Consider the following 24,513-nt stretch of genomic DNA (forward strand, 5'->3'; position numbering starts at 1 on the left):
GGTCACTGTCGGTTGCCAAATTATACCATGCAGGCGAGTGTGAAACAAAACTACACACATTCAGTGTTACGGTTAGTGTTGATAGAGGTCACTGTCGGTTGCCAAATTATACCATGCAGGCGAGTGTGAAACAAAACTACACACATTCAGTGTTACGGTTAGTGTCGATAGAGGTCACTGTCGGTTGCCAAATTATACCATGCAGGCGAGTGTGAAACAAAACTACACACATTCAGTGTTACGGTTAGTGTTGATAGAGGTCACTGTCGGTTGCCAAATTATACCATGCAGGCGAGTGTGAAACAAAACTACACACATTCAGTGTTACGGTTAGTGTCGATAGAGGTCACTGTCGGTTGCCAAATTATACCATGCAGGCGAGTGTGAAACAAAACTACACACATTCAGTGTTACGGTTAGTGTCGATAGAGGTCACTGTCGGTTGCCAAATTATACCATGCAGGCGAGTGTGAAACAAAACTACACACATTCAGTGTTACGGTTAGTGTTGATAGAGGTCACTGTCGGTTGCCAAATTATACCATGCAGGCGAGTGTGAAACAAAACTACACACATTCAGTGTTACGGTTAGTGTTGATAGAGGTCACTGTCGGTTGCCAAATTATACCATGCAGGCGAGTGTGAAACAAAACTACACACATTCAGTGTTACGGTTAGTGTTGATAGAGGTCACTGTCGGTTGCCAAATTATACCATGCAGAGCTTCTAGAATGTTTATAAAAAACACTAGCCATGAGATCAGTGATTTAAACAAATTACTAGCCACTATTAAAAATTCACTAGCCCTACTTTACTTTAAGTTAATACAATTTTACTAAATCATAGTACCGTAATAATCAGACATGTCACCTAAGGAGGGAGATAGAGCTTAAAACACTAACATTGTGGGGTTGGTTTGGGGGCAGGATATTCATATTTACAAAATAGACTGCAACATTTGACCAAAAAAATTCACTAGCCATTGAGCATGGAAATAGTAGTTATTTACTAGCCATCACTAGCCATGGGAGTGGGGCTGCCATAATCTAGAAGCCCTGGCGTGTACATAGAGAACACTACACAAGTGGCCATTAGATGACTTGTATAGTACAGTGAGTTGTGTTAAAACATATCTAACATAGAGAACACTACACAAGTGGCCATTAGATGACTTGTATCGTACAGTGAGTTGTCTTTAAACATATCTAACATAGAGAACACTACACAAGTGGCCATTAGATGTCATGTATAGTACAGTGAGTTGTGTTAAAACATATCTAACATAGAGAACACTACACAAGTGGCCATTAGATGACTTGTATAGTACAGTGAGTTGTGTTAAAACATATCTAACATAGAGAACACTACACAAGTGGCCATTAGATGACTTGTATAGTACAGTGAGTTGTGTTAAAACATATCTAACATAGAGAACACTACACAAGTGGCCATTAGATGTCATGTATCGTACAGTGAGTTGTCTTTAAACATATCTAACATAGAGAACACTACACAAGTGGCCATTAGATGACTTGTATAGTACAGTGAGTTGTGTTAAAACATATCTAACATAGAGAACACTACACAAGTGGCCATTAGATGTCATGTATAGTACAGTGAGTTGTGTTAAAACATATCTAACATAGAGAACACTACACAAGTGGCCATTAGATGTCATGTATAGTACAGTGAGTTGTGTTAAAACATATCTAACATAGAGAACACTACACAAGTGGCCATTAGATGTCATGTATAGTACAGTGAGTTGTGTTAAAACATATCTAACATAGAGAACACTACACAAGTGGCCATTAGATGTCATGTATAGTACAGTGAGTTGTGTTAAAACATATCTAACATAGAGAACACTACACAAGTGGCCATTAGATGTCATGTATAGTACAGTGAGTTGTGTTAAAACATATCTAACATAGAGAACACTACACAAGTGGCCATTAGATGTCATGTATAGTACAGTGAGTTGTGTTAAAACATATCTAACATAGAAACGAACACTACACAAGTGGCCATTAGATGTCATGTATAGTACAGTGAGTTGTGTTAAAACATATCTAACATAGAGAACACTACACAAGTGGCCATTAGATGTCATGTATAGTACAGTGAGTTGTGTTAAAACATATCTAACATAGAGAACACTACACAAGTGGCCATTAGATGTCATGTATAGTACAGTGAGTTGTGTTAAAACATATCTAACATAGAGAACACTACACAAGTGGCCATTAGATGTCATGTATAGTACAGTGAGTTGTGTTAAAACATATCTAACATAGAGAACACTACACAAGTGGCCATTAGATGTCATGTATAGTACAGTGAGTTGTGTTAAAACATATCTAACATAGAGAACACTACACAAGTGGCCATTAGATGTCATGTATAGTACAGTGAGTTGTGTTAAAACATATCTAACATAGAGAACACTACACAAGTGGCCATTAGATGTCATGTATAGTACAGTGAGTTGTGTTAAAACATATCTAACATAGAGAACACTACACAAGTGGCCATTAGATGTCATGTATAGTACAGTGAGTTGTGTTAAAACATATCTAACATAGAGAACACTACACAAGTGGCCATTAGATGTCATGTATAGTACAGTGAGTTGTGTTAAAACATATCTAACATAGAGAACACTACACAAGTGGCCATTAGATGTCATGTATAGTACAGTGAGTTGTGTTAAAACATATCTAACATAGAGAACACTACACAAGTGGCCATTAGATGTCATGTATAGTACAGTGAGTTGTGTTAAAACATATCTAACATAGAGAACACTACACAAGTGGCCATTAGATGTCATGTATAGTACAGTGAGTTGTGTTAAAACATATCTAACATAGAGAACACTACACAAGTGGCCATTAGATGTCATGTATAGTACAGTGAGTTGTGTTAAAACATATCTAACATAGAGAACACTACACAAGTGGCCATTAGATGTCATGTATAGTACAGTGAGTTGTGTTAAAACATATCTAAGAACACTACACAAGTGGCCATTAGATGTCATAGAGAACACTACACAAGTGGCCATTAGATGTCATGTATAGTACAGTGAGTTGTGTTAAAACATATCTAACATAGAGAACACTACACAAGTGGCCATTAGATGTCATGTATAGTACAGTGAGTTGTGTTAAAACATATCTAACATAGAGAACACTACACAAGTGGCCATTAGATGTCATGTATAGTACAGTGAGTTGTGTTAAAACATATCTAACATAGAGAACACTACACAAGTGGCCATTAGATGTCATGTATAGTACAGTGAGTTGTGTTAAAACATATCTAACATAGAGAACACTACACAAGTGGCCATTAGATGTCATGTATAGTACAGTGAGTTGTGTTAAAACATATCTAACATAGAGAACACTACACAAGTGGCCATTAGATGTCATGTATAGTACAGTGAGTTGTGTTAAAACATATCTAACATAGAGAACACTACACAAGTGGCCATTAGATGTCATGTATAGTACAGTGAGTTGTGTTAAAACATATCTAACATAGAGAACACTACACAAGTGGCCATTAGATGTCATGTATAGTACAGTGAGTTGTGTTAAAACATATCTAACATAGAGAACACTACACAAGTGGCCATTAGATGTCATGTATAGTACAGTGAGTTGTGTTAAAACATATCTAACATAGAGAACACTACACAAGTGGCCATTAGATGTCATGTATAGTACAGTGAGTTGTGTTAAAACATATCTAACATAGAGAACACTACACAAGTGGCCATTAGATGTCATGTATAGTACAGTGAGTTGTGTTAAAACATATCTAACATAGAGAACACTACACAAGTGGCCATTAGATGTCATGTATAGTACAGTGAGTTGTGTTAAAACATATCTAACATAGAGAACACTACACAAGTGGCCATTAGATGTCATGTATCGTACAGTGAGTTGTATTAAAACATATCTAACATAGAGAACACTACACAAGTGGCCATTAGATGTCATGTATAGTACAGTGAGTTGTATTTAGTTTAAACAATATTTATTGCCGTCAAAATGCGGTTTGGGATTGGCCAACAGGCAAGAGCCTATATTAAGGCCTCTCCCTACATTTATAAATATCAGTTTGATACATCAAGATGACATAATAATTATGATGTATTGAGTTATCACTGACTCAAGTTTCTTAACAAATTGATTTAAATATTATTTATATATTCATAATATGTGCTATTGTTCCTCATGCTATACATATTACATGTATGTTGATGTTGTTTCTTTGAATGTATGTATGTATAATATCATGTATAGATTAGAGAGGGCCTCATGGGAGACCAGTCACCTTGTACTGAATGTGTTTACCCTCTGAAAATAAAGAATTTTATTATTATTATTATTATTATTACAGAAATAGTATAATAATTTAAATAAATTCAAATTAGCTAAGATGAGAAGAATGGAAGAGAGAGAGAAGAAAGGAAAAATAAAAATAGATAGTTGATATGATATTATTTAGTCACAGTTGGGAAGGGAGAAGGAGGAATAATGAATGGTTAGTTATCGAAACATTTGCTATTAATTATAAAGTCTTGAACAGATTTAAATATAACACTATTTTCGTGGGTACTAAAATTTGGGTCACCAAATAATAAAGTCTTGCAATTAAGATTGTGATATTTTGACAGGTGAGTATTACGAATTACATTATATAGTGGACAGTAACATAAAAAATGTTCTGCATCTTCAATTGTATTTAAACATATCTAACATAGAGAACACTACACAAGTGGCCATTAGATGTCATGTATCGTACAGTGAGTTGTATTTAAACATATCTAACATAGAGAACACTACACAATTAAGTGGCCATTAGATGTCATGTATCGTACAGTGAGTTGTATTAAAACATATCTAACATAGAGAACACTACACAAGTGGCCATTAGATGTCATGTATCGTACAGTGAGTTGTATTAAAACATATCTAACATAGAGAACACTACACAAGTGGCCATTAGATGTCATGTATCGTACAGTGAGTTGTATTAAAACATATCTAACATAGAGAACACTACACAATTAAGTGGCCATTAGATGTCATGTATCGTACAGTGAGTTGTATTAAAACATATCTAACATAGAGAGCACTACACAATTAAGTGGCCATTAGATGTCATGTATCGTACAGTGAGTTGTATTAAAACATATCGAACATAGAGAGCACTACACAATTAAGTGGCCATTAGATGTCATGTATCGTACAGTGAGTTGTATTAAAACATATCGAACATAGAGAGCACTACACAATTAAGTGGCCATTAGATGTCATGTATCGTACAGTGAGTTGTATTAAAACATATCTAACATAGAGAGCACTACACAATTAAGTGGCCATTAGATGTCATGTATCGTACAGTGAGGTGTATTAAAACATATCTAACATAGAGAGCACTACACAATTAAGTGGCCATTAGATGTCATGTATCGTACAGTGAGTTGTATTAAAACATATCTAACATAGAGAACACTACACAAGTGGCCATTAGATGTCATGTATCATACAGTGAGTTGTATTTAAATATATCTAACAGAGAACACTACACAAGTGGCCATTAGATGTCATGTATCATACAGTGAGTTGTATTAAAACATATCTAACATGCAAAATCGAATTGGATACATTTTTAAACAATGACTTGTAAGATACAGGTAAATGGTAGCTATAACGAACACATTACTTACATGTATCTTTAAAAATAAATGTGCATGGCTGATCACACAACTGACAGAACTGTGGACTTTGGGTACCGTATTTCATTTTGTTTCATCATATTTTCTTTCTGAATATCCAGTTCAGATTCAAGCACACTGTAATGGGCACACAACTTGGCTATCCGGGCTGTCTGTCCAGGACAGTTGGTTAGGTGTCAGTTGTTAGTGAGAAAGAAAAAGGTGTAGTGGTCTTACACCTACCCACTGAGTTGTTAAAACTCACTCTGGGTGGGAGCTGGTACCGGGCTACGAACCCAGTACCTACCAGCATTATGTCTGTTGGCTTAACCATGACACCACCGGGCCAGTGTACTTGGAGTATATTTCTACTTGTGTTTAACACACCATGAATAAGGAGCAAGTCGCTGAACTAACGTGTAAACATTTTGTTTATTAACCGTCAACAACAAAGTGACATTTTGCCATGTTTGAAACTGGTGCTTTTTGTTTGGTGGCTAACTGTGGTAGACTTCGACAACAGTATTGTCACACATTGTACAAACGTTTTGAATATTCATGACAACAGTGTACAAATACAGGTTTAAACACGTGGTATACTCGTATGTTACATGTGGTATACATGTACATGTTATATATATTATATATTAAGTAGAAAGTGTTTATGTTGACTACATAGAACTTGTAACAAATGATCATCTACATATATATGGAGTAGAAAGTTTGGTCTCCATTTTTCTGACTAATGTCGCTGCTGTTGTATATATGTGGATAATACATACATGTGTTTGTGGAGACCGATTGTGTTTGGCTGATCCTGTTCTTTCTGTAACACCAAGGAATTAGTAACAGATGGAATACATGCATGTTTTCAGGGTAATTATTTTGGCACTTTTGAGACATGTTTTCCTTCAGTTTTGAGTCATTCCACTAATTAATTTAAAAAAAAAAAAAAAAATTAAAAGACTTTCTTTGGATAAGGCATAACTTAAAATATTGTTTGTTTTCACTCATTTTAACAGAACAACCCTAATCTGTAAAAAACCAAAAGAGGCAAACATGTTCATTCACTTTGTTGTGTTGATCCATTTTCCATATAAAATAAAATTCCTAATTAATTTAACCTACCTATTACATGTACAATATAGTCTTACATCATGTAAATTAAAATAGAAAATGAACATAATTTATTTGTTGGACAAAATGTTTGTTATCACAAGATGGTCATTCTCTCTCTCTCTCTCTCTCTCTCTCTCTCTCTCTCTCTCTCTCTCTCTCTCTCTCTCTCTCTCTCTCTCTCTCTCTCTCTCTCTCTCTCTGATTTTATATAACCAGTTATCAAAATTTAAGTCAGGTCGTAAATTTAATGGTCATATAAAAATTAGGTTACACAGATAGACAAAGGAACCAATTGTGTATGTATACAGGTTTCTGCATGTATGTTCAGTACTGTATTTGTGTAGTGAATTTAACTTTGCACTTGAATCCACTTGTGAATTTCCTGAATCCTCATACACTGCTAAGCCTATGTCTCCAGGGAACATTTGGTCAGTATTGCGTCGCGACTCGCTACACAAGTTTCGGAGTTCGCTACACAATTTTATAACATTAAATAGTAGTTGCTAATAAATTTTCAATTGACTAGAAATATCGTTAATGAAGATTTTGAACACATGTTCCCTGGTCTGTGTTAAGACTGGCCCATCTTAGTAATACCAATGTCATTATCATACACTGGTAAGCCATAGGTGATGTTACAACATGTTAAAGAGACAGACCCCAGTTTCAACCCGTGAATATTAACACTAAGTTTAGTTAAAGGGACAGACCCTAGTTTCAACCCGTGGATATTAACATTAAGTTTAGTTAAAGGGACAGACCCTAGTTTCAACCCGTGAAAATTAACACTAAGTTTAGTTAAAGGGACAGACCCTAGTTTCAACCCGTGGATATTAACACTAAGTTTAGTTAAAGGGACAGACCCTAGTTTCAACCCGTGGATATTAACACTAAGTTTAGTTAAAGTGACAGACCCTAGTTTCAACCCGTGAATATTAACACTAAGTTTAGTTAAAGGGACAGACCCTAGTTTCAACCCGTGAATATTAACACTAAGTTTAGTTAAAGGGACAGACCCTATTTTCAACCCATGAAAATTAACACTATAAGTTTAGTTAATCTACAAACCTGTAACACATTTGGATAAAGTTGCAATTGGGTGAAACATGAGTATGGGACTTTGAAATGGTGAAATACCCTCTAAAACTCGACTCCATAACTTTCTCAGATGCACATGCGTTTAAAAAAAAATTACAAATGCATTTTGTGATATTAAAAACACCAGGATGACTAAAAACACTTAGAATGTACGGAAATTGATAATCTAAACAATAAAATCTAAGTAAAGTATGATTTCAGTTATCAAAAACGGCTCTAATAGTCAAAAATATGCCTTAGTGTTTAAAAACTAGGGTATGTCCCTTTAACATTCCTTTCTTTTGCTACTATATGTAATTAAACAATGTGGTGAGGTATTAAACATTCCTTTCTTTTACTAATATATTTACTTAATGTGCTGGGGTGTTAAACATTCCTTTCTTTTACTAATATATTTACTTAAACAATGTGCTGGGGTGTTAAACATTCCTTTCTTTTGCTAGTAGATTTGAGTAAATATGTGCTGGGGTGTTCAACATTCCTTTCTTTTACTACTATATTGAATTAAACAATGTGCTGGGGTGTTAAACATTCCGTTCTTTTACTAATATATCTGATTAAACAATGTGCTGGGGGTGTTAAACATTCCTTTCTTTTACTAATAGTGATCAATCATGTACTGACGTGTTAAACCTCGTTATTAGTAGCAAAATGTGCTGGGTGTTCAACATTTCATTTATTAATTGATTTGCTTAAATGATGTGCTGGGGTGTTCAGCATTCTTTTCCTTTATTAATCGTCACTAACTGAACAATGTGCTGGGGTGTCAACTGATCGAGCATTTTGTTCTGTTCTGTTGAATGAAGTGTATCCATTATCAGAGACCGGTGCAGTTTGGTCTTGTTTGCCCCGCGTCTCTCTACATGTATAATGTAAACAGTTTATAGACATGTACACAGCGTGTACCACATGTAAGATATCTATATATGTACTGGTGTATTTACACAAGTAGAAAGTACATAACACTATACTGCTAAGCCGAGTCCTACCTATTTACTTCTTCAATAGATCTGCAGACTTCGTCATATTTACTGTGTAAGCTCGCAGCTATATGGTCAAGGTCTTCAAGGCATAATAAAAAAAGCTTTAACCAGGGTTTGCCATAGTGGGGTTTTTTCCACTAATTTTGTATAAACAAAATTAAAAAAAAAAAAAAAGCCAAACACCCCCCTTAAAAAACCCCCACAACAAGTGAAGACAGAAACTTCCCATACCCCAATTTCCCCCAAACAACAAACAAAAGTGGCTACCTCCAGAATTTGATTACTGTAAGAACGCACACTAAAGACTATTCTAAATCAGGATAGTGGTTTAATACCAGTTTTCAACATTTCTTTTAACCACTTGTTAAACTGAATAATGTTTTATTTGGCTGTTATGATGTCTGCTTCAGTTTTATCAAATGTTCCAACTTGATTGTAGATTAATTACATTGTGAGGCATTCACAGGACATTGGGGGAGGGACATAGCCCAGTGGTACAGCACATGCCTCATGCGTGGTCTGTTTTATCAACTTGATTGTAGATTAATTACATTGTGAGGCATTCACAGGACATTGGGGGAGGGATATAGCCCAGTGGTAAAGCACATGCCTCATGCGTGGTCTGTTTTATCAACTTGATTGTAGATTAATTACATTGTGAGGCATTCACAGGACATTGGGGGAGGGATATAGCCCAGTGGTAAAGCACATGCCTCATGCGTGGTCTGTTTTATCAACTTGATTGTAGATTAATTACATTGTGAGGCATTCACAGGACATTGGGGGAGGGATATAGCCCAGTGGTAAAGCACATGCCTCATGCGTGGTCTGTTTTATCAACTTGATTGTAGATTAATTACATTGTGAGGCATTCACAGGACATTGGGGGAGGGATATAGCCAGTGGTAAAGCACATGCCTCTTGCTTTGGTTGGTCTAGGATCGATCCCCATTGGTGGGTATTTCAGCTATTTCTCATTCCAGCCAGAGCACCTTGACTGGTGTTTCAAACACCATAGTATGTAGAATAATGTCTGTAGGATGCTGCATATAATATCGCTTGCTGCTAATTGAAAGAGTAGTCCATGGACTGGAGGTAGTGGATTTCCTCTCTAATTGTATTTCTGTAGTCCTTTACCATATGTCCGATGCCATAAAGCCATAGTTACAATGTGTTGAGTGCATCATTAAATAAAACATTCATTTCACTTCAGGGATACTACTATTACTAGTACACGTATGTAAACAACGTATTGTTATCAATTATAGTGTTCATGCTTGCATAAACATGAACATATGAAAATAAAATATTATTTATTTATTAATAAATTATATACTGCCATAGCCTCTCTCTTTTGATTTCTGTTTACCCAACTGTATTGCTTGTCAGACATTGTTATGCAGTGTTGTACTCTGTGTAGCTTATATCTTGTTTTGTGAATTAATAATGAAGAGATAATTGTTTTTTTCCCTTGCGGACAACCGAGCTTGTCAGCTGGTTTGATAGAACTTTCTCATCATGATTACAAGTACATACTTTTATTAAATGGGTCATTCATCAGTGCTTTCAAAATTAAAGGTCCCCTCTCCCTTTTAATTTAATTATCAAAATTGTCCTCCAAAATTAATTTCTGTCCCGGGTCAGAATTCTAACTATCCAGAGACTGGACCCATGAAGGACATGCCTGAAACTCTAGTGGTTTAGGGGCATGTAAAAACACTTCACGTTCAGGTCCTGTGTCAGACATGCTTAAAACCCTAGTGGTTTAGGGGCATGTAAAAACACTTCACGTTCAGGTCACATGCCTAAAACCCTAGTAGTATAGGGGCATGTAAAAACACTTCACGTTCAGGTCCTGTGTCAGACATGCCTGAAACCCTAGTAGTATAGGGGCATGTAAAAACACTTCACGTTCAGGTTCTGTGTCAGACATGCCTAAAACCCTAGTAGTATAGGGGCATGTAAAAACACTTCACGTTCAGGTTCTGTGTCAGACATGCCTGAAACCCTAGTGGTTTAGGGGCATGTAAAAACACTTCACGTTCAGGTCCTGTGTCAGACATGCCTGAAACCCTAGTAGTATAGGGGCATGTAAAAACACTTCACGTTCAGGTTCTGTGTCAGACATGCCTAAAACCCTAGTAGTATAGGGGCATGTAAAAACACTTCACGTTCAGGTTCTGTGTCAGACATGCCTAAAACCCTAGTGGTTTAGGGGCATGTAAAAACACTTCACGATCAGGTCCTGTGTCAGACATGCCTAAAACCCTAGTAGTATAGGGGCATGTAAAAACACTTCACGTTCAGGTCCCACCACGGACATGCCTGAAACCCTAGTGGTTTAGGGGCATGTAAAAACACTTCACGATCAGGTCCTGTGTCAGACATGCCTAAAACCCTAGTAGTATAGGGGCATGTAAAAACACTTCACGTTCAGGTCCCACCACGGTCATGCCTGAAACCCTAGTGGTATAGGGGCATGTAAAAACATTTCTCTAGTTTGAACCTGAGATCCACAGTAGCGGTGTAAACCTCCCCTTCGTGTTCATTACAAGAATGTCCGGTGAACAAATTGAAATAGACTGTTTCCTGTTGGCAGATTTAATTTTTTAAATTGACTGTTTTTGTAGTATCACAAATACTGTTAAGTAATATATACATGTGTATATTATCTTATTTGTGTAGTACCACAGTTACTTTACTACATACTTCGACTGTTGTGTGTTTCAGAAGCTAGAAGACTCTGTTTTGCGAGACAGTGAGAACTACGTATTTAAATCGGACGACGGCAGCCCATCGGCGAAGATCCCAGCTCGCATACGAGAAATCATCACCAAGAACCTGACAACATCGGACGACGACCTCGGCTACCGCAGCATCACCATGACAACAGTGCCCACACCACAGCAGATCTCTGAGGAGAATCGCCTCCTGTCAGCCGAGCTGAATCGCGTTGAGGACCTTCTGGCCGCGAGTCGTGCAGAGCGAGATGAACTCAGCATCAAGTACAACGCGCTCAGTGACAGGGTGAGTACTCACAGTATCTAGTACAATGCACTCAGTGATGGTGAGTACTCACAGTATCTAGTACAACACGCTCAGTGATGGGGTGAGCACTTGTATTATCTAGTACAATGTGATCATTGACATTGTGAATACTGCTCTTGTTGACAGGGTGAGTACTCATAGTACAATACTCAGTGACATGGGAGTACTCACAGGTCAACACTCGGTGACATGGGGAGTACTCACAGGTCAACACTCAGTGACATGGGGAGTACTCACAGGTCAATGCTCCTATTGACATGGCAAGTACTCAGCACAATACTCACAAACATGGTGAGTACTCACAGTACAACACTTAGTAACAATGTGAGGACTCACAGTGCAAATGTTCTTGGTACCATGGTGAGTATTACATGGGTACTCACCATGTAACTATCAGTGGCAGATTGAATCTTCAGTACAATGCTCTTGGTGACAGTGAGTACTCGCAGTATAATGCTTTGAATGATGGTGAGTACTCACAGTAAAACACTCCATGCATAGCCAGTATTGACATATATTTCTCTGTATATGTAACTAAATTTGCAACTCTTCTTCCTAAACTTAACCCCCATCTGTCTCTGTACCTCATCTCTTTCTATTACACTAGACTAGTGTTATACTAGTGTTATACTAGCCCAGCTAGTGACATCTCACAAGTAAACAGGAAAGTTTAAGCATCAGATATATTTCACGCAGGTAACACCGTCACTAGCTCGTACAATTTTATAGAGAATGGCAAAATATCGGACCATCTTTAACATATATCTTCATCAGACTGAAAGGCTGATGGTTCTCAGTTCTTGATTTTGGTGCTGTTCGAAAGCCTGGTCTGTCTTTGGTGGATCTTAGCTACCTCTCTAAGTCCTGTAACATTCTCTCAACTTTCCTGTCAAATGTATTTTTATCTGTGAGTCATACATGTATATTTTTCACAGCTATTTCAAAACACTGTTATTGAATATCTGACAACATTTGGACACTATCCAGTGGTATACACCAGCGGTAACCAATATGCTGGTGGGAGGTGGTGCGTTATGCTAACTAGCAGGATGGTGTCATTTGGTCATTGCTGTATAACCAATCACGCTATTGTTACTGAGTGTTTGACTGGGTATGTGTAATACTGGGTTTGATTACAGGCAATTATTGGTGACAGAGTGTGAACTAAACACGTGGGGTACATGTATGTCATTAGTATTTGATATCCGTGGTCAAATATGCTACACCTATGTGAGTAAACTTAGACAAGAATTATGCTACAACAACAATTCATTGAGTAAACATAGACAAGAAATATGTTACACGTAACATCCTGTGAGTAAACTTAGACAAGAAATATGCTACACCTAACATCCAGTGAGTAAACATAGACAAGAAATATGCTACACCTAACATCCAGTGAGTAAACTTAGACAAGAATTATGCTACACCTAACATCCAGTGAGTAAACATAGGCAAGAAATATGCTACACCTAACATCCAGTGAGTAAACATAGACAAGAAATATGCTACACCTAACATCCAGTGAGTAAACTTAAACAAGAAATATGCTACACCTATCATCCTGTGAGTAAACTTGGACAAGAAATATGCTACACCTAATATCCTGTGAGTAAACATATACATGAAATATGCTACACCTAACATCCTGTGAGTAGACAGACATGAAATATGCTACACCTAACATCCTGTGAGTAAACATAGACATGAAATATGCTACACCTAACATCCTGTGAGTAAATATTTTAAATTCTTATCACTGTGCATATCAGTTTTCACCAACTGCACTAGTTACATGGTTTAACATTTTCATACTTCCAGGAACCTCAAACAATTTCATGTTAATTCTTAGTCTTCAGGTGAATAATAATGAATATTAAATGTATAATTTTTTATTCCTTTTATTCATTCACCCATCTGTCCATCCATCCATCCATTCATCCATCCATCCATCCATCCATCCATCCATCCATCCATTCATCCATCCATCCATCCATCCATCCATCCATCCATCCATCCATCCACTCATCTGTCCATCCATCCATCCATTCACCCATCTGTCCATCCATCCATCCATCCATCCATCCATCATCCATCATCCATTCATCCATCCATCCATCCATCCATCCATCCATCCATCCATCCATCCATCCATCCATCATCCATCCATTCATCCATCCATTCATCCATCCATCCATCCATCCATCCATCCAACGAACTCTTAAATACAACTCACTTTGAAAACAAAATATATGTGCAATAATGGGTGCAATCATTCAACATGTTCCATTCATTGCTGTCATGTAATTTCAATGTGTAAGGACTTGGAGAAATGTTTGGACTACATGTGTATAGTGGATGAATGAATGAAAGTATGATGACACCTCACCACAAAGGAAAATCGGTTAGTCTCTTTATCAATGGGTGAATAGTCGAAACAGTTTGTGATCAAAACACTGCGTACAGATCTGTGGTGAATTTTATTCATACAATTAAAGGGACATTCCTGAGTTTTCTGCAATTTTTAAGATGTTATCGACTAACAGAGATTTTTTAACGATTGTAATTACATATCAAATATATTTTTCTGCATAAAATATCAGTGACTGTATAGTAAATGTGTTTCTGATCATTTTAATATTTGTTCTAGGTTACATTTAATTTTATTTCCTAAAAACATTTTTTTCGTACATACGAAATTATTTGAAGACAAAATCCAATTTGCGCCTCTTACAAATATTAAGATGACCAGAAACATTGAATACACAGACACTGATATTCTAAACAAGAAAATATATTTAATTTGTAAGTTTAATCGTAGAAATATTTGATTAGTCGGAAACATCTTACAATGCAGCAAACTCAGGAATGTCCCTTTAAACCCAGGGCTTGAAATAGGAAGTAAAATATGTCCTGCTGTTATTTTTTAAGATAGCAGCAGTTTCCACTGGGTTCTGGTGATCACTGGGGTCTGGTGATCACTGGGGTCTGGTGATCACTGGGTTCTGGTGATCACTGGGTTCTGGTGATCACTGGGCACCAAAGTGAAAAGGTTTTCCTATAACGTTTGAAATCCTGATACATAAAGGCACAGATCCTAGTTTCAACACGTGACTAAGTTTAGTTCATCTACAAACCTGCAACACATTGGGACAAAGTTACAACAGAGTGAAACAAGAGTCTGTGACATTGAAACTGAAATATTCTTAACAATAGACTAAAACCAGACTCCATAATCATTATTTCTTAGAAACACATATGTGTTTTTGTGACCAGTGATTTCTACTTGCCCAATGGACTATAGTATCGTTTAAATTGTACTTGTCACCAGTGGTTTCTTCTTGCCCAGTTAACTAGTATCGTTTAAGTTGTACTTGTCAATTGTGATTTCTACTTGCCCAGTGGACTAGTATTGTTTAAATTGTACTTGTCTCTAGTGATTTTTACTTGCACAGTGGACTAGTATCGTTCAAATTGTACTTGTCACCAGTGATTTTTACTTGCCAAGTGTGAGGAAACTTGTAAGTGTTTGGTTTTCGCTGCTTTCAGTATATGAGTCAGGTGACATCCGTGTTATCTTATCTTGAGTAAGTAATATTGTGATAAGCATGTTTACTCGGCAGTGTTTATGACAAACTGCTATGAAGAATGGGCTTCACAAGTGTCATTGAGTCACGATCGATATCCAAGTCGTGTGTGACAGGCTTTCCTCTTTGAATTTTCATAGCAGCCATGTAAATCAGTCTTACATTATTAGATATTTTTATTATTTTTTAATTCGGGGGTGGGGGGGGGGGGTAGCCTAGGGATATAATGCTCGCATTATGTGTGGTCAGTCTAGAATTAATCCTCGTCAGTGACCCATTGGGCTATTTCACATTCCAACCAGTACACCACAACTGGTATATAAAAAGTCATGATATATGTTATCTTACATGTAACTGTGAGGTAGTACATAGAAAAAGATCCCTTGCTATTAATAAAAAAATGTAGTGTGTTTTCTCTCTAAGACTATATGTCAAAATTAACAAATGATGAATAAAAATCAATGTGCTCTAGTGGAAGGAACGAAGGAAGGAAATGTTTTATTTAACGACGCACTCAACACATTTATTTACGGTAATATGGCGTCGGACATATGGTTAAGGACCACACAAATATTGAGAGAGGAAACCCACTGTCGTCACTTTATGGGCTACTCTTTTTTATTAACAGCAAGGGATCTTTTATATGCACCATCCCACAGACAGAATAACACATACCACAGCCTTTGGTATACCAGTCGTGGTGCACTGGCTGGAGCGAGAAATAGTCCAATGGGTCCACCGACGGGGATCGATCCCAGACCGACCGCACATGAAGCGAACGCTTTACCACTGGGCTACATCCCGCCCCCATGTGCTCTAGTGGTGTGATTAAACAAAACAAGCTAAACATATACATCGGGGTTAGGATTACTGTTAGCTTGTTGTAGATGTATTTGAATACACATCCTGCCAGTACTTGAGCTGACAGGACTTTAAACATATACATCGGGTTAGGATTACTGTTAGCTTGTTGTAGATGTATTTGAATACACATCCTGCCAGTACTTGAGCTGACAGGACTTTAAACATACCGTATATCGCTGTGTATTAGCCGACTCCATGCATTAGCCGACCCCCTAGTTTCACCCTCCAAATCGGCTTTAAAATTATAGACCTTGTATATAAGCCGACCCCCCTATATAAAACTAACCAAGTCAGATGTCTGTGTGGTCTACAAAATGACAAAGTACATCTGCTTTCAAACGTCATTTGTCACAGCAAACTTATCCGGAAGCAGTAGCCGATTTCTGTTTATAGAAACGGTGTCCGGTTAATTTATTTCTCGTAAAATATAAGTACCAAGATAGCGAAATATACCTAAACATTCTTGATTGCAGCCACACGTTAAAAACACAGTGACTGTTTGCATTGTTAATTGTGCTAATCGGTCTTTTCATTACTACATGTAGTCGGCTATACCCTACCATACCCAACCACCCATGTCGATTAATCCCAAGCCGACAAACAAAACAAATGAAGCTGGAACAATTAACGTGTTCACTGGTTTAGTAAGCAGTTTTGTAATGACACGTGACCTGCGAAGTTTTCCGAAATTGTTTTGATCGGTCACCATTTATTGTTGTTTAAACAGATAAATATTACTAAATAACTTTTAAAAACCAACATTTATTAAAGATGAACATATATATACAATTTTAATATCTTTTATTTGTAATAGCTTGTGTTAAAATGCAATATTGAACCTTTATGAAAGCGGAAATGCAGAGCACAATAATGACAATAGATCGAGTCAAGCCGTGACGTCACTATTCTAACTTTACATTTCCAATAAAATGTTGACTCCTTAGATAAGCCGACCCCAGCCTTTGACTTGATAAATTTTGTATCAAAAAGTCGGCTAATACACAGCGATATACGGTATACATCAGGGTTAGGATTAATGTTAGTTTGTTGTAGATGTATTTGAATACACATCCTGCAAGTACTTGAGCTGACAGGACTTTAAACATATACATCAGGGTTAGGATTACTGTTAGCTTGTTGTAGATGTATTTGAATACACATCCTGCGAGTACTTGAGCTGACAGGACTTTAAACATATACATCAGGGTTAGGATTACTGTTAGCTTGTTGTAGATGTATTTGAATACACATCCTGCGAGTACTTGAGCTGACAGGACTTTAAACATATACATCAGGGTTAGGATTACTGTTAGCTTGTTGTAGATGTATTTGAATACACATCCTGCCAGTACTTGAGCTGACAGGACTTTAAACATATACATCAGGGTTAGGATTACTGTTAGCTTGTTGTAGATGTATTTGAATACACATCCTGCCAGTACTTGAGCTGACAGGACTTTAAACATATACATCGGGTTAGGATTACTGTTAGCTTGTTGTAGATGTATTTGAATACACATCCTGCCAGTACTTGAGCTGACATGACTTTAAACATATACATCAGGGTTAGGATTAATATTAGCTTGTTGTAGATGTATTTGAATACACATCCTGCAAGTACTTGAGCTGACAGGACTTTAAACATATACATGAGGGTTGGGATTACTGTTAGCTTGTTGTAGATGTATTTGAATACACATCCTGTGAGTACTTGAGCTGACAGGACTTTAAACATATACATCAGGGTTGGGATTACTGTTAACTTGTTGTAGATGTATTTGAATACACATCCTGCGAGTACTTGAGCTGACAGGACTTTAAACATATACATCAGGATTAGGATTACTGTTAGCTTGTTGTAGATGTATTTGAATACACATCCTGCGAGTACTTGAGCTGACAGGACTTTAAACATATACATCAGGGTTAGGATTACTGTTAGCTTGTTGTAGATGTATTTGAATACACATCCTGCGAGTACTTGAGCTGACAGGACTTTAAACATATACATCAGGGTTAGGATTACTGTTAGCTTGTTGTAGATGTATTTGAATACACATCCTGCCAGTACTTGAGCTGACAGGACTTTAAACATATACATCAGGGTTAGGATTACTGTTAGCTTGTTGTAGGTCAGGTCAGGTAAACTTTTAACATGCTTACACGCCACTAGAGCTTCAAGCATGTCTGCCCCGGGGCCAAGTCCAGGATAGCCAGGGATCCGCTCTGGCCCAGCTTGTTGTAGATGTATTTGAATACACATCTTGCAAGTACTTGAGCTGACAGGACTTTAAACATATACATCAGGGTTAGGATTACTGTTAGATTGTTGTAGATGGATTTGAATACACATCTTGCAAGTACTTGAGCTGACAGGACTTTAAACATATACATCAGGGTTAGGATTACTGTTAGCTTGTTGTAGTTGTATTTGAATACACATCCTGCGAGTACTTGAGCTGACAGGACTTTAAACATATACATCAGGGTTAGGATTACTGTTAGCTTGTTGTAGATGTATTTGAATACACATCCTGCCAGTACTTGAGCTGACAGGACTTTAAACATATACATCAGGGTTAGGATTACTGTTAGCTTGTTGTAGATGTATTTGAATACACATCCTGCCAGTACTTGAGCTGACAGGACTTTAAACATATACATCAGGGTTAGGATTACTGTTAGCTTGTTGTAGATGTATTTGAATACACATCCTGCCAGTACTTGAGCTGACAGGACTTTAAACATATACATCAGGGTTAGGATTACTGTTAGCTTGTTGTAGGTCAGGTCAGGTAAACTTTTAACATGCTTACATGCCACTAGAGCTTCAAGCATGTCTGCCCCGGGGCCAAGTCCAGGATAGCCAGGGATCCGCTCCGGGCCAGCTTGTTGTAGATGTATTTGAATACACATCTTGCAAGTACTTCACTGACAGGACTTTAAACATATACATCAGGGTTAGGATTACTGTTAGCTTGTTGTAGATGTATTTGAATACACATCTTGCAAGTACTTCACTGACAGGACTTTAAACATATACATCAGGGTTAGGATTACTGTTAGCTTGTTGTAGATGTATTTGAATACACATCTTGCAAGTACTTGAGCTAACAGGACTGTGTTGATGGCTACATGTCAGTGTTTAGTGACTGTTAACACATAACTCTGTAGTCCACTTGCATGAGCCCACCAAGCGGGGCACTCGCTCTGCATTGGAGCCATTGTTGGGGTTTGAACTCAGTACTTATCAGCCACATCAGCCAGTTTTCTTGTACTTGAGTAATTGAAATCCTAGAAAGTCATCTATTTTTAAAATTGTCCTTTTCCAGGCTTTCAAAGCCATGAAATTCTTACTTAGGACATGGAAAGTCATGGAAATTGAAAATCAGTTCATAATTATTTTGTTCCAATTCAAAATAGCGCTAAGAAGAGACGACCAATTTTCACAAAATGATTGTACATGTTGTTACATGTAGATTATGCTGATAATTGCAGAAAAATCCATGAAAATGCTAACGAAAGATCAATTAAAAATACCTCTAAAAAGAGATGGAATGTCATGGATTGTGGTTGATAACATTTAGTATATAAACCATGTGTCATATATCATTTTGTTGTTAAACCACAGGATCAGTATTTTATCCATCGGTACATGCATGATAACATTTAGTATAAAAACCCTGTGTAATATATCATTTTGTCGTTAAACCACAGGATCAGTATTTTATCCATCGGTACATGCATGATAACATTTAGTATATAAACCATGTGTAAGATTTCATTTTGTTGTTAAACCACAGGATCAGTATTTTATCCATCGGTACATGCAACACTGTGACATTAATATGATTACGTACACACTGAGACGTTCTCTCGTCCCAGGACAGATAGTTTACGATGAGAAGGAGATGAAATGAACCGTTACAGCACACAGATCGTTGAATCCAGTAATCCCCCTTAGTCAGCCATGAACCTGTCAATATCTCGCGGAAATCAGAACTGACGAACATGCCCTCTCCGAGACCCGAGGAATGCTAGCCATCTTGCACACTTATTGTCTGAGAATAGCAGCCAGAGTAGTCACTTGGCATGGCCCGGGTTTCTGTCAGCATATTGTGGATGACTACAGACCCTATCTGAGATAGTTGATATGTTTTAACATATTTTGGAATGACTACATATTGTTAATATGTTTTAACATATTTTGGAATGACTACATATTGTTAATATGTTTTAACATATTTTGGAATGACTACAGATAATGGATATGTGTTTTAACATAATTTGGATGACTACAGATAGTTGATACATGTTTTAACATATTTCGGATGAATACAAATAGTGGATATGTGTTGTCACATATTTCGGATGACTACAAATAGTGGATATGTGTTGTCACATATTTTAGAATAACTACATTTGCACAGATAGTGGCTATGTGTTGCAACATATTTTGAAATGACTACAGATAGTTCATATGTGCTGCAACATATTTTGAAATGACTTCATAAGTTAACTACCATAGAATGTTCTGCTCTGTTTTAACTTGTAGCATGACTACAGATTTATATTCATGGATTGTGTAATGACTACAGAATACTGTGAAATCTTTTATTTTTGTGGGCTTACCTTTTTGTGGTTTTGATAAAATATACATTTCTTAAATTTTCTTGGTTTTGGTAAAAAAATATGTTTGGTATGGTATGTAAATTCATGGATTACATAGGTACTATTGGTATGTTAAATGTGTATTATATATATATATATATATATATATATATATATATATATATATATATATATACATACATACATAGAGGTTATTACCAGAGTGTTTTTCAGTATCGTCAATATCATATATTAGGAATAAAAATTGTATTATGCGAGCCTCTGGCGAGCATAATACATTATGTTTATTCCTAATATTCATGTATGGTAATGACGATACCGAAATACACGAGGGTAATAATCCCTTTATCATATAAGCTCAAGCTTAATACAACATGTTTTTGTAAACTGTACACGCAACTTTAATTCCAGTCCGCCATTACTAGATATTCAAATGATGTAAGAATATGTGGCACGGTGTATTTTTGAATGGAAATGACGTCATTTTGGATGTCCTTACATCAAAATAAAGTTATGCCTAACGTTTTCTGTTTTCTGAATGCTGGACAGCTTTCAGTGTCAAATTGCCATTGAAATGTTTTTATTTGATGACTATGAATGCATAGGTCAATCATGGAGTGTCACCCAAGTACGTTTGCTTAAATGTCAATAAACCTAGTGCCGAGACCTTGACTAATTTACATCTAATTTGAAAAGTTATCAAATTCTTAAAGTATATGATGTGAAAAATATCACATACTTTGATTGCACTGAAAATGTAAGATATTATATGATAAATATATGTATTATAGTTTCATAGTGTTCTTAGTTGACTGCACTAGTCCATGACTTAACAAGAAATTAGACCACCATGACAGGGCTTCTAGAATTTTGTTTAAATCCACTAGCCATGGGATCAGTGATTTTAAAAATTTACTAGCCACGATTACAAATTCACTAGTCCTACTTTACTTTGAAGTTAAAACAACTTTACTAAATAATAATAATAATCAGATATATCACCTAAAGAAGGAGATAGAGCTTATAAACACTAACATTGGGGGTTGGGGTGGGGTCAGGATATTTATATTTACAAAATAGATTTAACTGCAACATTTGACACAAAAACATTCACTAGCCGTCGGGCATGACAATAGTAGTTATTTAGTAGCCCAACATTGAATATCACTAGCCATGGGAGTGGGGCTACCATAATCTAGAAGCCCTGTCTGGCATGGCAATTGTAGTTATTTAGTAGCCCAACATTGAATATCACTAGCCATGGGAGTGGGGCTACCATAATCTAGAAGCCCTGCATGAATAAAATTGATTTCACAGTATTCTTTATTTTCACTACATATATGGTTAGTTGGCAGTGGTGATAACGACTGTAACAAATCACAGTGATGGGCCTGTAAGTGTTGATCCTGACAGCGGATTAAAACACGACGGGACACTCGAACCCAGCGATCACCCAGCGATCGGTTCTTATCAGGGCTATAAATCCACATGATTCTCACTGTCTGTGCAGAAGTCATTTTATTGTAGGAAGGGCGTTTGTCGAGGTTACCATCTCTTCTGTAGTTTGGAGGTTGTATGTCTCATAGCAACTGTGTGGAGGTTATTATCGGTTTTGTTAGAACTGCTAGGAGGTTACCACCTGGATTGTAATCTTGAGTTGCTTGGAAGTTATCATATGTCTTTTAAGAGCTGCATGGAGGTTATCACATTTTTAAAGAGCTGTTTGGAGATTACTGTTTTTAAAGAGCTGTTTGAAGGTTTATGTTTTTAAAAAGCTGCTTGGAGGTTACTGCATTTTTAAAGAGCTGTTTGAAGGTTTGTGTTTTTAAAGAGCTGTTTGGAGGTTACTGTGTTTTTAAAAAGCTGCCTGGAGGTTACAGTATTTTTAAAGAACTGCTTGGAGGTTACTGTGTTTTTTTTAAAGAGCTGCCTTAAGGTTACTGTGTTTTTCAAAAGAGCTATTTGGATGTTAAATGTGTTTTGTAAGAGCTGTTTGGAGGTTATTGTTTTTTAAAGAGCTTCTTGGAGATTACTGGTTTTTGTAAGAACTGCTTGTAGGTTACTGTCTCAGTAAAGAGAACAGATGCAAACTGCCAACTAGTTACATGCCGAACCGTTACACATTAAAAAGTATAAAGTTGAAAACTTCACAATCATCAGAAATGTATTTCAAAAATGTTCTAAACTAATTCTGACACTTCATACAGTGTTATTGTATTATCAAAAATATTTTCAACTTTGTCACCTTAACAAGTCTCAAAGAAACTGTTCATTAATGATTTGCAATATGAAATGAAATATGTTTATTGAAATGTAATCCTTCTGTATCAGCTGGAAATACATGTAATTAAAATGAGGTAACTGATCATGTAGCATCAAATTATACTTCAGTTAACATGGTTCCGTATCATTTGAAAATACTGTAATTAAAATGGAAGTTTAAGGTAATTATGTAATGCATTGATTATACAAATTATACATCAGTTAACATGGTTCCGTATCATCTGAAAATACTGTAATTAAAATGGAAGTTTAAGGTAATTATGTAATGCATTGATTATACAAATTATACATCAGTTAACATGGTTCCGTATCATTTGAAAATACTGTAATTAAAATGGAAGTTTAAGGTAATTATGTAATGCATTGATTATACAAATTATACATCAGTTAACATGGTTCCGTATCATCTGAAAATACTGTAATTAAAATGGAAGTTTAAGGTAATTATGTAATGCATTGATTATACAAATTATACATCAGTTAACATGGTTCCGTATCATCTGAAAATACTGTAATTAAAATGGAAGTTTAAGGTAATTATGTAATGCATTGATTATACAAATTATACATCAGTTAACATGGTTCCGTATCATCTGAAAATACTGTAATTAAAATGGAAGTTTAAGGTAATTATGTAATGCATTGATTATACAAATTATACATCAGTTAACATGGTTCCGTATCATCTGAAAATACTGTAATTAAAATGGAAGTTTAAGGTAATTATGTAATGCATTGATTATACAAATTATACATCAGTTAACATGGTTCCGTATCATCTGAAAATACTGTAATTAAAATGGAAGTTTAAGGTAATTATGTAATGCATTGATTATACAAATTATACATCAGTTAACATGGTTCCGTATCATCTGAAAATACTGTAATTAAAATGGAAGTTTAAGGTAATTATGTAATGCATTGATTATACAAATTATACATCAGTTAACATGGTTCCGTATCATCTGAAAATACTGTAATTAAAATGGAAGTTTAAGGTAATTATGTAATGCATTGATTATACAAATTATACATCAGTTAACATGGTTCCGTATCATCTGAAAATACTGTAATTAAAATGGAAGTTTAAGGTAATTATGTAATGCATTGATTATACAAATTATACATCAGTTAACATGGTTCCGTATCATCTGAAAATACT

At 36.2% G+C, this 24,513-nt stretch overlaps 1 protein-coding gene across 4 annotated transcripts in view; it reads left to right on the forward strand.

The window, feature by feature from the left end:
* The window catches only part of LOC121390701 (rootletin-like), a 148,238-nt gene that overhangs the window by 49,951 nt on the left and 73,774 nt on the right, over positions 1 to 24,513 (forward strand). For all 4 annotated transcript variants that reach the window (XM_041522588.1, XM_041522589.1, XM_041522591.1 and 1 more), the window contains exon 2: positions 11,668 to 11,964. In XM_041522588.1, coding sequence (XP_041378522.1) covers positions 11,668 to 11,964 — 297 coding nt within the window. The remainder of the gene's footprint in view (positions 1 to 11,667; positions 11,965 to 24,513) is intronic.

This window comes from Gigantopelta aegis, chromosome 15, assembly GCF_016097555.1.
Source record: "Gigantopelta aegis isolate Gae_Host chromosome 15, Gae_host_genome, whole genome shotgun sequence".
Classification (NCBI taxonomy): Eukaryota; Metazoa; Mollusca; class Gastropoda; order Neomphalida; family Peltospiridae; genus Gigantopelta; species Gigantopelta aegis.